The sequence below is a fragment of the Zingiber officinale genome, chromosome 6A, assembly GCF_018446385.1.
Source record: "Zingiber officinale cultivar Zhangliang chromosome 6A, Zo_v1.1, whole genome shotgun sequence".
In the NCBI taxonomy this organism is placed as follows: Eukaryota; Viridiplantae; Streptophyta; class Magnoliopsida; order Zingiberales; family Zingiberaceae; genus Zingiber; species Zingiber officinale.
In genome coordinates this window covers 106,875,795-106,892,813 of record NC_055997.1, presented here as the reverse complement: position 1 = coordinate 106,892,813, position 17,019 = coordinate 106,875,795, and the positions used below count along the sequence as shown (strand labels likewise).

General features: G+C 41.6%; 1 protein-coding gene across 1 annotated transcript; it reads left to right on the top strand.

Annotated features, from left to right (window-relative positions):
• The first annotated feature begins 7,158 nt into the window (after positions 1-7,158).
• On the top strand, positions 7,159-14,813 carry LOC121997289 (exocyst complex component EXO84A-like). Its single transcript, XM_042551633.1, has 7 exons — positions 7,159-7,402; positions 7,872-7,969; positions 9,000-10,044; positions 10,902-11,375; positions 12,770-12,955; positions 13,211-13,344; positions 14,029-14,813. The coding sequence occupies exons 1-7, from the start codon at positions 7,298-7,300 to the stop codon at positions 14,669-14,671; spliced, it is 2,685 nt and encodes an 894-aa protein (XP_042407567.1). The 5' UTR covers positions 7,159-7,297; the 3' UTR covers positions 14,672-14,813.
• The last annotated feature ends 2,206 nt before the right edge of the window (positions 14,814-17,019 follow it).

The window sequence follows — 17,019 nt, the reverse complement described above, 5'->3', positions numbered from 1 at the left end:
CTCGTCGTCGGATATTTATAGCCGGACGGCGACTCGATCTTTAACGACGGAGCTCGCCGGCCGGATTATTTATAGACGTCGGCACTGCTCTCGATCTTTAACGACGGAGCTCGTCGGCGCGGATATTTATAGCCGGACGGCGCGGCTCTCGATCTTTAACGACGGAGCTCGTCGGCGCGGATATTTATAGCCGGACGGCGCGGCTCTCGATCTTTAACGACGGAGCTCGTCGGCGCGGATATTTATAGCCGGACGGCGCGGCTCTACGGTTTAACGTCTGGGCTAGACGACCTTCAAGGCTAACTCCTTACCAGGTCGAGCGACCTTGGCCTTCCTTTCAGCAGAGGATACCCTGTGCTTTCATCTTTCTACTTCCTGCATCGCAAGTACATAGGCGACCCAAAAGTATATAAGTTTATATTTAGCGCACCTTTCACCCAACTTGGAGAACGTATTCATGGCCGAACGGCTCAGGGTCTACTTCGTCGGGCATTTTGGCTCGAATAAGTTGCCTCCGTCCGAACGGCACGGGGCCTTCGTTCCTCGAGCGCTTGGCTCGACCCATTTACCTCCGGCCGAGCGGCGCGGGGCCTTCGTTCTTCGAGCGCTTGGCTCGACCCATTTACCTCCGGCCGAGCGGCGCGGGGCCTTCGTTCTTCGATGATAATGCCTTATATTCGCTCTTTTGACTTTTCATTTCTGCATTTCCAGTAATCAATCGAAAAATGTACACAGGATGATTTACATAGGCACACCTTTCACCCCGCCCGGTAAGGCTGGAGGTGGTTCGCGCTCCACGGCCTATCTAGCTCCCTACCGTCCTCATCCTCCAAATAATACGCGCCCGAGCGGAGCTTTTCGATGATTTTGAAGGGACCTACCCACGGAGCTTCAAGCTTGCCGACGTCGCCGACCGGCTTGACTTTCTTCCAGACCAGGTCGCCTACCTGGAATGATCTGGGAATGACGAGTCGGTTGTAGTTTTGCTTCATTCGTTGACGATAGGCCATCAGCCAAACGGATGCCTTGGCACGCTCTTCGTCGACCAAATCCAGCTCCATGTTTCTCCGCTCGGCGTTGCCTTCATCATAACACTGGATCCGCGCGGACTCGACGCCGACTTCGACCGGAATGACGGCCTCACCGCCGTATACCAAATGGAACGGCGTGACTCCTGTCCCTTCTTTTGGCGTCGTTCGGATGGCCCATAAAACGCCCAGCACTTCATCCGGCCAACTTCCTCCCACGTGGTCGAGCCGAGCGCGCAGAATACGGAGAATTTCCCGGTTGGCTACTTCGGCTTGACCGTTGCTTTGGGGGTAAGCCACAGACGTGAAGTGTTGCTCGATGCCGTAGCTTTTGCACCAATCTTCCAGCACCTTCCCTGTGAATTGCCGCCCGTTGTCGGAAACCAATCGGCGAGGGATACCGAACCTACAGATGATATGTTGCCAGATGAATTTCTTGACCATATGCTCGGTGATCCTGGCTAGTGGCTCGGCCTCCACCCACTTGGAGAAATAATCGACTGCCACTAGCAAAAATTTCCTCTGCCCGGTCGCCATAGGAAATGGACCCACAATATCCATTCCCCATTGATCGAACGGACATGAGACGGTTGATGCCTTCATCTCCTCTGCCGGTCGGTGGGAGACGTTGTGATACTTCTGGCATGAAAGGCAAGTAGATACTGTCCGGGCGGCGTCTATTTGTAAGGTCGGCCAAAAGTATCCAGCTAGCAAAATCTTCTTGGCTAATGATCGTCCGCCCGGATGTCCTCCGCACGATCCTTGATGTACCTCTTGGAGGATGTAAGCCGAGTCTTCCGAGCTCACACACTTCAACAGCGGGCGAGAGAAAGCCTTCTTGTAGAGCTGATCGCCGATGAGGGTGAACCGACCGGCCCTCCTCCTGAGCAGCTGGGCTTCATCCCGACCGGCCGGTGTGGCTCCCGAGCGGAGGAACTCTATGATGGGTGTCCTCCAGTCGCTTGGAAATGTGAGGCCTTCCATCCGGTCGACGTGCGCCACCAGCAGTACTTTTTCAATTGGTTGCTGAATGGCGATCGGCGTTATAGAACTTGCTAGTTTGGCTAACTCATCGGCTGCCTGGTTCTCCGTTCGGGGAATCTTTTGAATAAGGACCTCTCGGAAAGTAGCTTTGAGTTTTTCAAAGGCTTCAGCATAGAGCTTAAGCCGAACGCTGTTGATTTCAAAGGTACCAGAAAATTGCTGAGCGGCCAACTGTGAATCCGAATAGAGAGTCACCCGACCGGCTCCCACATGCCGTGCTGCCTGTAATCCGGCTATGAGGGCCTCATACTCTGCTTCATTGTTGGTGGCTTTGTAGTCCAGCCGGACGGATAGGTGCATCTTTTCTTCTTGAGGTGAGATCAGCAATATTCCAATCCCACTTCCGAGTCGAGTGGAAGACCCATCCACATATATCCTCCACAGAGCTTCCGGCTCTGGCCTCTGCACTTCGGTCACAAAATCAGCCAAGGATTGCGCTTTGATTGCCGAGCGGGGCTGGTATTGGATGTCAAATTCACTTAGTTCTGTCGTCCACTTGATGAGCCGTCCGGACGCTTCTGGATTTAACAGCACTCTTCCTAGTGGACTGTTTGTCCGGACAATGATGGTGTGAGCCAAGAAATATGGTCGAAGGCGCCGAGCGGCTAGAATCAAAGCAAAGGCCAACTTCTCGAGCCCGGTGTAACGAGATTCAGCATCTTTTAAAATGTGGCTTAGAAAATACACCGGCTGCTCTTCGCCGCTCGCCCTCACAAGTGCCGAGCCTACAGCATGCTCAGTTGACGACAGATACAGATAAAGTGACTCACCCCCGATCGGCTTGGCAAGTATAGGCAGAGAATTCAGATATGTTTTCAATTCTCCGAACGCTCGGTCACATTCCTCATCCCACTGGAACCTGGTAGCCTTGCACAAGATCTTGAAGAATGGTAGGCTCCGGTCGGCGGTTTTGGAGATGAATCTGGACAAAGCAGTTATCCGACCGGTTAACCGTTGCACTTCCCTTGTATTTCTGGGAGGCGGCATGTCTTGCAGAGCTTTCACCTTGCTAGGATTGGCTTCAATTCCCCGCTCGGTCACTATATATCCCAAGAACGCCTTTTCACAAGCATTTTCGGGATTTAGCTTGACTCCATATTCCAGAAGCGTTTGAAAGGTTTCTTCCATGTCCTTGAAGAGATCGGCCTCAAGGATTTGATAAGAATGTCGCCCACATAAACTTCCAGATTCCGCCTGATCTGCTCCCTCAACACTTTGTTCATCAAGCGTTGATAGGTGGCCCTGCTTTTCAATCCGAACGGCATCACATTGTAGCAATATAATGGTTAACCTTTCCGATCTTCACGCGAAGCTGCTTGGTGATAGCCCTGTAGGCGTCGAGCATGCAATTAATTCACAATTACCGTAGAGTCCACCATTGATCTATCCGGGCAAAGGATAAAAATCTTTGGGGCATGCTTTGTTTAAGTCCCGAAGTTGATGCAAACTCTCCACTTGCCGCTTTGAGACCAATACCACGTTACGCCTAGCTCGGAACTGCACTCGCAGATGTGGCCTCCAAGTTTTCTACCGCCTTGATGATGGCATTCGCCGCACTGAAATCTCTTTTCCTCTGCTTCACCGGCCAGCGTCCCTCGGACATGCAACTCATGTTGCGTTAGGCTCGGCGAAATTCCGGGCAACTCGTGTAGGCGAAGACATCATGATTTCGTTGGAGGCAGATCGCCTTCTCCTTCTTCCTCCGGATCAGAGGCGATAAAGTCGTGGCCTCCGATCGGGTCGGATGGATCTGAACTTCCTCCTTTTCATCATAAATTAAAGCAGGAGGTTTCTCGGTTATGGCGTGTACCTCGATTCGGGGCGCCTTCCGAGCGGAACAAGCTTCTGCTCGGATCATCTCTATATAGCACCGCCGAGCTGCTAGCTGATCTCCACGTACTTCTCCTACTTTATCCTTCACGGGGAATTTTATCTTCTGGTGGAAGGTTGAGACAACCGCTCGGAATTCGCCGAGCGTCGGTCGTCCCAAAATGACGTTGTAGGACGAGGGAGAGTCGACCACCACGAAGTTTATTGTCCTGGTCCTCCTGAGCGGCTCCTCTCCCAGCGAGGTAGCCAGCCGGATCTGTCCGACCGGCTGAACTTCGTTGCCCGTAAACCCGTAGAGCGGGGTCGTCATGGGCAGCAGCTCGGCTTGATCAATTTGCAGCTGATCAAACGCCTTCTTGAATATGATGTTGACCGAGCTCCCTGTGTTAACAAATATGCGGTGAATGGTGTAATTTGCTATTACCGCTTTAATGAGCAGCGCGTCGTCGTGGGGCACTTCTACTCCCTCTAAGTCCCCGGGTCCGAAAGTGATTCCCGGTCCACTTGCCCGCTCTTGGCTACAGCCGACCGCGTGGATCTGCAGCTGCCGGACACCCGCCTTTCTGGCTCGGTTGGAATCTCCTCCGGTCGGCCCACCAGCAATAACGTTGATCTCGCCCCGGGAAGTATTGCTCCTATTTTCCTCCTCCCGAGCGGACGGTCGTGACCGCTCTCTGGACGCCCGGCGATTCTCCTGCCTCGGAGGTCTGTGCCGATCGGGTGTCTGCTGATGTCGCCCCTCGGTGCGGGTCCGGTCAGCTTCATGAGTCCTACGTCTCCTGTCGATGGGAGGCGACCGTCGTTCGGCTTTCCTGGGAACAGGATTGGACACAAAGGGAAGACTTCGGCAATCCCTCGTGTTGTGCGTATCCGTGGAAGGTGCAGAACATAGGGGTCCACCTCTTCTTTGGCTTTGGCCGAGCGGCAGCACTTCTTGTACGTGCGATCTGGCGTGCGGGGATGGAATTGCTTGAGCCTCGGTCCTCTGGTGGCTGTTGAGCGGCGTGCTGTTTCCGCTCGGTGGGAGTTTCCTTTTTCCGGGCGGCTTGCGCTTCTTCCACGTTTATATATTCGTTGGCCCGATGTAGCATGTGATCATAATCTCGGGGCGGCTTTCGGATGAGCGACCGGAAGAAGTCCCCATCCACAAGGCCTTGCGTGAAGGCATTCATCATCGTCTCCGATGTGGCCGTGGGGATATCCATCGCCACTTGGTTGAATCGCTGAATATAACCTCGAAGTGATTCTCTCGGCTCTTGCTTGATGGCGAATAAGCTGACACTTGTCTTTTGATAACGCCGACTACTGGCGAAGTGGTGGAGAAAGGCCGTTCGGAATTCCTTGAAGCTAGTGATGGATCCGTCCGGCAACCTCCGGAACCACCGTTGAGCAGATCCCGAGAGAGTGGTAAGAAAGACTCGGCACTTCACTCCATCGGTGTATTGATGGAGCGTGGCTGTGTTATCAAACTTACCCAGATGATCATCCGGGTCCGTCGTTCCATTGTACTCGCCGATCGTCGGAGGCACGTAGTGCTTGGGTAGAGGGTCTCGTAGAATAGCCTCCGAGAATTGGCGATTGATCCGCTCGGGAGATGAGTCCGCCCGGGGAGCTTTTCCTTTTCTGTCATCCCGCCTTGGAATTTCGTCTGAAGAAGAGCCTCTATCTCTTCGAGCTGGTGCGGCTTCAGGGGTGCGAAATAAGGCCCGATGGAACGCGACGGTGGCTGGAGGTGCTTCCGCTCGGCCACCAGACGCGGATGTTGCTTGTTGCTCTGGCCATTCGGCTGATGTTTTTTGTCTTTGCTCCACTAGTTTGGCAGCCCTCATCTCGACCAGAGCTTCGAGTTCTTCTGTTGAAAGCGCCACCGTGTGTTGTCGTCTAGCCTCGTCCATTGCTCTTGTTCGAATGCAGGTGCGTTCCCACAGACGGCGCCAATTTGTTCCTGTTCGAACCAGAAATCAACAGACGCTGGGCACGTGGCGCTCCCTGGCTCGCTGATGTAGATCTCCGACTGGTGGCGCGATGCTCCGGCTAACCTGCACAGAAGTCGGGCCGGGAAGGGGGTTCCCGGCGACGACCCTCCGACGCTCAAGTCAAGTAAATTACGATGAACAAGGTGGCTCCCAAAGTCTCAGAGTACGTACCACAGAATCCTTTGTCGATGAAACCTGAGGTTCTTTATATAGAGCTGTGAAAGGTTTGGGCACGCGTACCAAGGTGCATAAGTGTCCTCTGTCCTATCCTAGGTATGCGGCTATCAGAAAGCTTACCTGTCCTTTCTTAGGTATGCGACTGTCAGAAAGTTTACATGACCCATATCGCTACAGTCAAAGCATGCCCTCGATGGGACAGCAGAATCCCCTGTCACAAGATTTGGAGCATGGCACACACGTGAAACCTACAGGTTGTCAAAGAAAGAAATCCTCTGGCCTTTTCCTTTGCTCCAAACTTGTAGTCCGAGCGGACAGATACCTAAACATCCGACCGGACATCCGCAGTGGTTTACTTGTGCTTTGTGGAGACTAACAAACAGGGGTGCTTTATGACTGCGGTCGGTCAAAAGGTCAGCTCGGTCCATGACCTTTTTAACTGAGCGTCGGAACCCCGATTTGACAGGGTGCCTCCCAACTATAAGTGCGAGCCGGCCGGACTCCTCCGGGTACTCGATTCCATCGGCCGGCTGGCAGTCCAATCGGACCGGCCGTCTACGGCCGTCCGTCCGGTCGGACCACACTCTCCTCTGGGTGGGCGGCTGTTCCGATGATTTCCCCTTGGCGTTGACTTTGCAAGAAAAGGGGGGGACCCATTCTTACTACCGGATCAAATAACATTAGTAATTAAAAAATAAATTACATTATATCACGAAAATAATTTTTTTAAAATTAAGAGGAACAGCTTGTCTAAACAGTAGAGCCACTTCCTGCCGAGAACAAGGGAGCATTTAAGTCGAATCTCATTGCGGATGCTCTCACTTATTACTTGTGTGAAGGACACATTTTTATAATAATAATAATATCGTTATATGGACTTGACTTTTGCCTTTTAACAAACAAAAAAAAAAATCTCTAAATACATTATTACGTCAAATAATTATTAATTAACATAAGATTTTATTAATTCAAATAACATTGTCCAATTAAAACGTCATTAATACGAAATTCATGGACCCAATCAGTAATGATTTTTAGAAAACCCCCCAAAATATAAGAAATAAGAAATTGATTTCTCCAGGACTCTGAAGAATAAACAAAAGGAAAAGGTTGTGCGCGAGGCGGAGTTAGCGATGCTTCATGACCGGCCATGGCGGAAAACGACATCCAGACGCTCCAAACCATGCTCATCTCCTCTAATTGTCATCGCCACCTTCCTCTCCTTCCTCCTGCGGTGTTCCCATGGCCGATGGTAATGCAGAGATTCTCACCGACGACTCGTTTGACTCTTCGAGCTCCGACGGTGATCGTGAGCACTGGTCGGAGGTCCAGCCGATGACCCAAAAGGTACCATCTTTCTAATTTTTCTTCTTCTCTTTGCTCTTCTCGTGGCACAGTTCTACCTTTCCACATTGAGTATAATTGCCATCGACAAAGACGAACAAGCAGGCAGGTGATAAGAAATTTCAACCTTAGCTATGCCGATTGTTCTTGAGATGTTATGTGCCTTTCCAATTTGCTCTAGTAAGGATTAGTGGGGAATGAGTTGTCAGTATTCCATGGGTTAAGAGGATGACTCTTACTGAAGATGGAATTGAAGGAAATGTCTAAATGTGCTACACTTCTGCTTTGTGCCGATTATAATTCTACACACCCATCCTTTATTGAACAACAATATTTGATGTGAAAATTTTAAATTCACTGTTTAACATGATGACTGTGTTGTGATAGAACACTTATTCTGTTTTGAACTACCTAATAACTCTATTGTTAGGATTGTTCAACCATAGCTGTATTAAGCTATCATATTTTACAGGGAATTAGACGCTTGTGTTCAGAGCTCCTTGAAATAAAGAAGGTGTCGGAGGAAGACTTTAGTAAAAATGCTTATTCATGTTATTCGGCATTTGTCAGGTAAATCTCCATGCTTAAATATTTACCTAAACTATCATTTTGTGAAGGCTTCATTTGTTATTAAGATAAACTTTTCTGCTTGAATATTTCATCAACCATTCATTTTATGAAGTTTTCTTTTACTGTTAAGTGTTTTTTTAAACAAATAGTTAATGACCAAGTGTCCATGCCGAAGGGAAGGAATAAATGGGGTGGCTGTGTGACCTTCCTGAATTGATCTAAATGTATGTTGACTTTTGCTGTTCTAAGTAGGTTTGCAAATTAATAGTGGTAATTAGATTATGTTCTGAGCTTTCTTCAATTTGTGAATGATGATATTCATACTTCAAGATTAGTGGATTTTTCTTCTGATTATGGGTATTGCTAAGTTGGTTTAGCTGGTTCTAGTTTATTTATCTTGTCAAACTGTCCTATGTGGTGTTTGTTGTGGAAAATTCAAGCCATCCTTGAACCCAAGATGCTAATGATTCGGTGTGATTTTGGACTATCAACTATGAGTTGGACTTTGGGTCTTGGGATGTCGAGTTTCTATATGTAGTGTTAGTGTCCTACATGGGTACAAAGAGTATATGGTTAACAGGTTAATGATAGTTCTCACATAGGTGGGTTGTGACGCTAACAATTATAGAGATGTGTTGATCACATAGTAGCAGAGAAGACACCAAATCAGGTATTCCACTCAACATTCTTGGTTTCTTGAAACAAACTTAGGGCTAGGGTAAGCTTGAACGATACCAAACTGGTGGGGCTGAATCAAAGTGGAGGTCAAACATAGGACAAAAATTTTATATGAAGAAACTATATAAGAATATGAGGGTTTGGGGAGTTGACAATGAGAGTGTTCATCCAACAATCATCCTAGAAATGACTTTATTTGAGAATCTGGCAGTGGCATGTTCCTTCAATTTATTCAAAACTTTACTATCAACATCAGTTCATAGTTATCAAATTATTATTGTCTTTCTGCATTTAATTACCAAATAAAATTAGACATGTTTTTGTGCTTAGTCAAGATTTTGTTTTCTTCCAGGATACTTGATGAAGTGTCACAAGTTAACTATGATCTCGAGGAGTTGAAAGAACATGTTTCAAACCAAAGGAATCTTGTTCAAAATCTGTTTAAATGTCTTTATTTGGATAAACTGTCAGACAACACAATAGAAACCAACAAGCAGGATGAAGATCTTGATCTATATTCCTCTACAAAATTTGACTTTCAAGTTTATGATACTTTGGACGCAATGGATATTTTTCTCTCTGAGCAAAAAGTGAATGATGCATTGATTCTTTTGGAAAAGACGACCAAGACCTTACACTATATGAAGATGGAAGAACATATCTTTCCCTCAATGACATCATACTTTAATGCAATATCAGATTGGAGGACTAGGTTAGCTAAACAATTTATTGCATTGGCTAAACACCCCAGGGTAACTCATACAGAGTTACAGAAGGCACTATCTGGTCTTTTAAGGCTTGGTGAAGGTTATCAGGCCAACATTTTACTGCTAAAGTTTTATCATTTGCGTCTTGAGCATCGTCTACAAGAATTATTTTCTCAAAAAGAATCTTTAGGTCACTTCTATCCCTATGAAGTTGCAAAAGCTGTGTTCTTAATTATTTTTCAAGCAGCAAAAAGTTCTATATTCTTGAATGGGGAAACATATCCTTGTTCCCTAGAGCTTTTGGATTGGGCTAGGACAGAACTTGAGGAATTTAGTCACATTGTTTATGCATATTTTATATCCAAATCAGAAATAATTGTCAAATTTCATCAGGCAGTTGAAGTTGTACATTATGCTATCTCACTTTGCTCTTTGTTGAGTTCTCAAAGACTATTCTTAGTGCATGATTTGATGAATTACTTGAGGCGTTGTATGGAGGACTTATTAGACAAACATTTGGATCATTATAGAGACATTTCCAGAATATTGGTGGAAAATGAGACTTGGGTCCTCAAAAAGTTTCTTCTGTCAGAATTGATTGAGGAAACACCATCTACAGCAGAGAATGGTGCTGAAGAGGAGTATTGTTTACTAACTTGCAGTGGAAGAAAGTTTGTCCCATTAATACAGGTTTCATAAATGGATATACCTGATCTATTTGTACACAACTGCACATCTTCTAGCATTAAATTTGCTTGTTCTTCTTTGTTCTCATTGGTTTCCTATTATTGTACTTGTGTTGTTTTTTTTTTAAATCTACTTTTCTGTCTCTCACTCTATTTCCCTTATCATATGCTTTGCTAAACTTTGGTAAAAGAGGGGCTACTTCATTAATCTTGAAGATAAACATACAATAGAATCCATTTTTGAAAGGGAGGTATCACTAGTGATTAATCATCCAATCTATATTACTTGGACTTAGGTATTGGACATGGGTGTGGAACCAAGTGTCTAGTATAGCTCTTTCTAATTTTTTTTTTTTTCACACATGACTAATAGAAATATCGAGTGTCCACTCAATATGTCAATGTTGGAGTTTTGGTATTTGACATGAGTATTGAAGGGGTAGATGAAGATTTCAAGTACTAAAGCCCATAGTTTAATAGATTGGCACATTGCAAACTATGCATGAAATGACTACTTTCCATTATCCTACTTTTTAGCTGATTATGAGTTGTTTGTGGAGGATTCCACATTGGTTAGAATAGCATCACAAGAAAATGTTGAGAGTAGATAATTAAAAAGGTATAAGTGAGGCCTCAATGCCCGAGTCTATTCTATATAATTTATCTAGATGAAGATTTAGAGTTACATCATAATACAGATGACATAGCTTAACAATCATTGCATATAGCAATCATGTCATTAATGATTTCAATATACAAAATTGCAAACTAGTCGGAAGTAACTGCAAAATCTCTGTAATCTAGATAATATGAATTGCGCTAAATAGTGATTGCTAATCAGTTCTAATTGTATTTAATCAGGACATTGTCAATGATTTCTCTTCAATGGTTACTTTTGAGATGGGATGTTCGATTGCTCAAGGACTTGCTGGCCTAATTAATGAGTATATTATTTCCCTAGAACAAGCTATTCAAAGTAAAGAAACTAGTCTAGGAATTTTTTATCAAGGAATTATGGAGACTTCAAAGCTAGAGCAGCAGTTATTGCTTCTGGTTAACACTGCAACCATTGTGAAACTTTTACCCATTATTACATCTGGTATCTTTGGCATTACAAAGCCTCCACATTCTCATTCAGATCAGGTTAATAGATCATCACAGGAGCTTTACAATTTGGTGCTTTCTGTTGAAGAATCTTCAGATCGGTTACAAAGTACTTTCTGCCAGCAATTTGTTAATGCATCAGTGCCCATTTTGGAATCAAATGCTACATATGCTTACCAGAGTACTGCTGGCTCAAAACAAGAAATTATGTTTCCATCTTTTATTTTTCAGGTTTGTTATTTTCAACTTTCAGTGAATCATTCTTATGCTTTGACTAACATCATTGATGAAATTTTATGGTTCCATGAGATGCGTTAATAGTGTGATGTAATCGTGTTTTCTTAATTCACATTGCAAGTTCTTTCTTTCTGATTATCTTTATTAGGAAGTAGATATAGGAATTGCTATTTAATGTAAGTATATAATTCTAGTAAAACATCCAAAGAACTTTTATAAAAACTGCATCATTGTGGGTCACTGTTTATTTCTTGTTTAAGGTGTCTTTAAATATGTGATAGAAAATGCAACCATCCATGTGCTTTTTTTCTTAATGCCTTTCTAAATCCTCAAAACATACCGAAATTTGTATTAGCCAACCTGGAAGTTGCTTTTTTTTCAAAAAAAAAAAAACCCACGAAGTTGTTTTTTATGATTCTGAGAGTTGTATATTTTTTGACAAAACATTGTCAATTGACAGATACAAATTTAATTGACGGATCTCACTGCACACCCTAATTTGGGTCTACATGGAAAAATATGAGGTAATCAGGTGGTGATCAACTACTGTTTTGAACTTATTCATTTTGGATAAGTAGTTATGCTTAACAAAGTAAATGACATGTTATCTCATCTAGAAGGGTTGTGACTCGTGCATCACAAAAGATTGGAAAGTTTCCTATATTAGTTTTTTTTTTTTTTTAATTCCACGTCCAACTCATCTGCAAGAGCTTGTAGATGGCTATCTAGCAGTTATTAAACTAGCAAAATGTGCCACAAGATGTATGATCAACTTCCCATGATATGAAGAAAACCAGTAAAAAATCGTACCGCAAGTTGAGTAAAGATTAGTTTGGCAGGAAGATTGTACAATCAGATGATGGCAAGAACCTCAAATGGAAGTTAGCCTTCTTCCTTCCAAAGATCAGTATGAGGCTATGAACATAAGGTTGATATCCTACTTATGGATGATGATGGGTCAAGAGGATGAGATTAAAGGATGTCATCACAATTTGATAAAAATACATAGAGAAGATTATTTAGTTTCATCTATGAAGGTTTCTGACTTTTCATTATATCTGGAGCATTAGTAAAACTATCATTAATTTAGAATGAGTAAACTATTTGTTAAAATTTAGAGCAAAACTCCTTTGTGTTTTGATTATTTTTTTTAACTGATTCTATATTACATAATCATCTATATAATAATGGATGAATGTTCTAGAATCGTATGTATTTTAAGCTATTTCGTTAATATTATTGATTTACTGTAATGATTAAGTTTCAATTTCGTTTTTATTAAACATGAAGTTTTGTGGTTTAGTTCCAAGATATTTCTCTCCTATGCAAGTTTAAATTCCTTGTTGGATCATTCTCTTTCTTCTAATGGTTGTTTTTTGAATGTCAAGGAATTATTCTACTGGTTGAGGAAATTAGAGAATATTTCCAGATCCATCTTTGAAGGCAAGCATGGCATAGTGAAATTGTTGATAAAGTTAATGGAAGCATTGCCTACTTGTCTTTCAAGTAACCAAAGCTTATGGAAAATCACAGAAGATTCATCAAAAATTAGAATGTATAACTTCCTTGAGCAGGTATTACCGTATCTTTGCCCTCTAATTTAACTTTTTTGGTGACTACCATGTGTTATTACTGTTGCAACAAGACTTAATTTGTTAAGTACTAATTTTACGTATTCATGCTTGTTATGAGACTGTTGTCTGGTTGCTGCCAAATTTGAAGAATTTAGTGACATTGTTAGAGAAGAACATTTCTTAAATGCAAATATTATGTAGAGTGTTGGTCCTACTGTTTTTCGTGTACAAACTTTGATTGCTCAATTTCTACAGGTTCACATGGATATTTATTTTCTTCTTGAAATTGCAAAAAATGGAGGATATCTTTCAGACAATCTTTTAGCTACAACAATGAAAACATTGAAAGAAATAGATGTGACATATACATCTTTTTGGGATCTGGATGGGTAAGAGCTGAGTTTTCCTCTTAGTTTGAAAATTTCTATATGATTTAGAATTTAGAAAAAAAATATTATATTGCATGATGAGGCAGACGCAAGACTAAGGTATGCATTAGGCTAGGTTATATCTTACATTTTTATCTAGAAGTGTTCCTTATTCAGTTCAAAATCATGATGAACCGAAGTAAAATTTTGATTTAGTTTGGCTTCTTATCTAAATCGGTTTGAGCTGACCAAAGCATAAAAAATTTAGTTGGATTTTGGTTTCATTTTTGTAAACAAAAATAAATAAAATGTCAAATTTATCTTTGGTTAAATAATGAAAATATACATTTGCCATTTAGATTTATTATGAATTATAGATGACTGAATTTGTCATATTTATTAATTTTATAAAATAATATTGATTCATAAAATTAAAAAATTATAATGCATAAAGGCCAATTCGGTTAGACCTCTAAACCAAAGCAAACCAAACGTATAATTTCTATTTTCTTTCAATTTTGTTTCTAAAAAAAATGGTCTCGGTTTGATACAAAAAGGGTGTGCTTCGGAAATTCTCCCCAAAAATAAAACCAGCAAGCAGAGGGCGAGTTATTGACTTACTGAGGATAAGAGGTTGAGTTATTTTTTGCTAAAGTGTAGTCCATGCAGCATATTTGTTTAAATGAATTTTATCTTCATTTGCAGTGTCCTGCCAGATGATAGTTGGGTTCAAGAGATCGCCAGTCTTGCTATCGAAAAATTAAAAAAACTTGAGCCAGTAGAGTCACAACTAAAGGCAGAACCTCCAAGATCACAGAGGATGGAAGCACCTGTCCTAGTTGATGTTAGAAGAACCTCTGTGGATTCTGCATCATCTGTTCATATTGAACCTGAAAGCAAGAGTCATATCGGTGACATGATTCGTTTTGTAAAAGTAATAGAAAGACAGAATGCAGTTGCTTCTTTCATTGAGGATGATAAAGTTTGCAAGAGCGAGGGAGAAACTGATATTCGAGGTCCTCAAGGAGGTTCAGATGAGGATATTAGTCCAATAGATGTACTGGCACAGAAGCAACAAGATGCCACCAAGGAGAATTTCGCTGGCGATGCCAAGTTTCTTCAAGTTTCTACTCGAGAGGGAGAGGGAGAGGTCGAGGCTAAACTGGAGAAGAATCATTCTAGGCTTCCAACTGGCATCATCAGTAGCCCTATCGTTGAGGCTGATTATGTTTCTTGTTCTTCTTCAGAGGGCTTAAGTGATGCTGAGGAACCAATTGAGTACGAGAAAAATTCCAAGAAGGAAAAATCGACCGATGTGAAAGTTATAGATCGATACCACCGAGTATAATACAATCAACGCAACATTGAAATATTAGAGGTAAAAGTAAACAAGGCATGGTTTTATTAGGTTTGTAGTAGAAGTTGTTTAGTGAGACAGAAACACACTCATTATACTCTTTTTTCCAACTATTACCATATTGTCTTTTTTATCTTCGTCACATAATGTCCCTCCACTACGTTATATGCGAAGTTATTCTCTGTAGGGCGAAAGTGACAAGGTCAATCCCTTCTGACTGTTGTTATACTGATTTAGTTCTTCTAAGCATGTTTATCCTAGTTCACATTTAGCCATGTGTGTGTGTATGAGAGAGTGATTTTTGATCGTGTGTGTGTGTGTGTTTTGTGTTTGCTATCAACTATGCACCATGATGGATATGCAGGGGTTATTTGTGAGGTGTATGAGTTATATATATACTAATTTGTGGATGCTTATATAGCTATATTGGGTGGATAGTAGTGTTACATCTTGAGGGGCATATATGAATTGTTGAACGAACAATTCACATGGTGTGGTGTAGGTGCATGTGGATTAGATTTGTTTTCGCCTCTTACTCATTTGTGGATTAACAATGTTTCACTTTTATCTTCTACTGCTGATTTGAAGCAGCATTTAAGTTCCTTTAGAGGGTAAACAAGAGGCTCCTACATAACATAAGACCCCTCTATAGGTGGACTCATAGTGGTATCCTTGCATTGGAGGTGCCGTATAAGTGGTTAGGGCTATAAACATAGTCAAATTTTGTATTGTTTAAAATTGCTTAATAAGGTAACTAAGGTAAGTTGAATGAGTAATAAATTAAATCATTGAAACTATTATTAAATTTAGTTTTATTTCTTTTAAAAAAACTTAAACTTGATTTAAATTTAATTTATTTAGATGTTATTAAAATTTTCAACTAAGCTTGTTTAATTGTTTATATTTTTTAGATTTTTAAATTTATTTAGTTGATTAATGTGTTCAATTTTTTTTTAAAAAATATTTATTTTGAAATTTATAAGAATTTTATTGATGAATATGACACATAAATTCTATTTTTATTTTTACTAATTTAGATATTTATCTATTCGAACCGACTAATTTTGGTGATAGCGGTGTCAATTCGAGTGGGTTGGAATAAAAATATTTTTTATAAAAAATCCTAATCGAACTCGAATATAATCTGAAATTCCTAAACCTGAATCCGACCAACCTGATTAACTTGATTAATCCGATTAAAAATATATTTTTTTTTACTATTTTCCCTATAATTTTTTACTTTTATCTCAATACTCTATCATTATCATAAAAACACCTTAATTTTTAAAATAAAATTTTATTTAACACTCAAAAGTCCACTAAATCCTAAATTCAGGTTAACTTGAATCTGACATAAAAATCTCCAATCCGAATCCAAAAATTCATAACTCAAACCTGATATTTTTTGGATCGACTCGAGTCGAGTTTATCTTTGACACCCTTACCTAGGAGGTGATAATTTCTGACCTAACACGAAAACACGACCTGAACCGAACACGAAAAAAAAATCAGGTTATGGTCAAGTCTTATTGGGTTTGGGTCGGGTTCAAAACGACCTGATTGACACGATTAATAAATGGGTCAGGTTCGAGTCAACTTGAAATGACCCAATTACAACTCGCGAATCCATTTATAAGTATTTTTGGGTCGGATTCGAGTCAGATTATGATTGAGTTCGGGTTAAAATAAGTATATTTTAATAAAATGAGTCTTTTCGAGTCGGGTTTGGGTTGAGTTCGGGTTAAGATGAATATGTTTTTATAAATGGGATATTTCGGGTAGGGTTCGAGTTGAATTCAGGTTGTGGGTCATTTCAGGTCAGGTTTAGGTCAAATACAAATAAACGGGTTGGGTTTGGTGCCGAACAATTTGACTCAAAATATTAATCAGGCCGAGTTCAGATTTGATGTTCTAACGTTAACTCTCCAACCTAAACCCACCAACCTGAATCTAACTCGAATTGCCACCCATAGGCCCTTACTTGAATGTGATAGACTCAGTCTCACGAAAATTTTCCACCGGTCACTAGGATAAATCGGAAAGAGCTCATAGAGACTCATCCAGATGGCTAGCATTTTTAGATCCGCTTCTCATTAGAGAAAAAATTTTCTACAGTACACCGCAGCTGAGACTCGACTTGGTGATCCATTGAAGAACTTAATCATTACATTATGCCCCAGACACACATAAATTTTATTAAGGAACATTAATCTTAAATAGTTTATAATATTTTATTCATCAATATTAACTAATTAAACACAAATATATTTAATTTTGATACGGATGTCTCTTAGGGACCTGAGAGGAATTAGGAACAGAAAATGGGGCATTTTCATCAT

Coding starts and splice junctions, on each gene's coding strand:
- LOC121997289 (XM_042551633.1), top strand. CDS start 7,298: ATGGCCGATGGTAATGCAGAGATTCTCACCGACGACTCGTTTGACTCT. Junction 7,970..8,999: donor TGTTATTCGGCATTTGTCAG/GTAAATCTCCAT, acceptor GTTTTCTTCCAG/GATACTTGATGAAGTGTCAC. Junction 11,376..12,769: donor TTCCATCTTTTATTTTTCAG/GTTTGTTATTTT, acceptor TTGAATGTCAAG/GAATTATTCTACTGGTTGAG.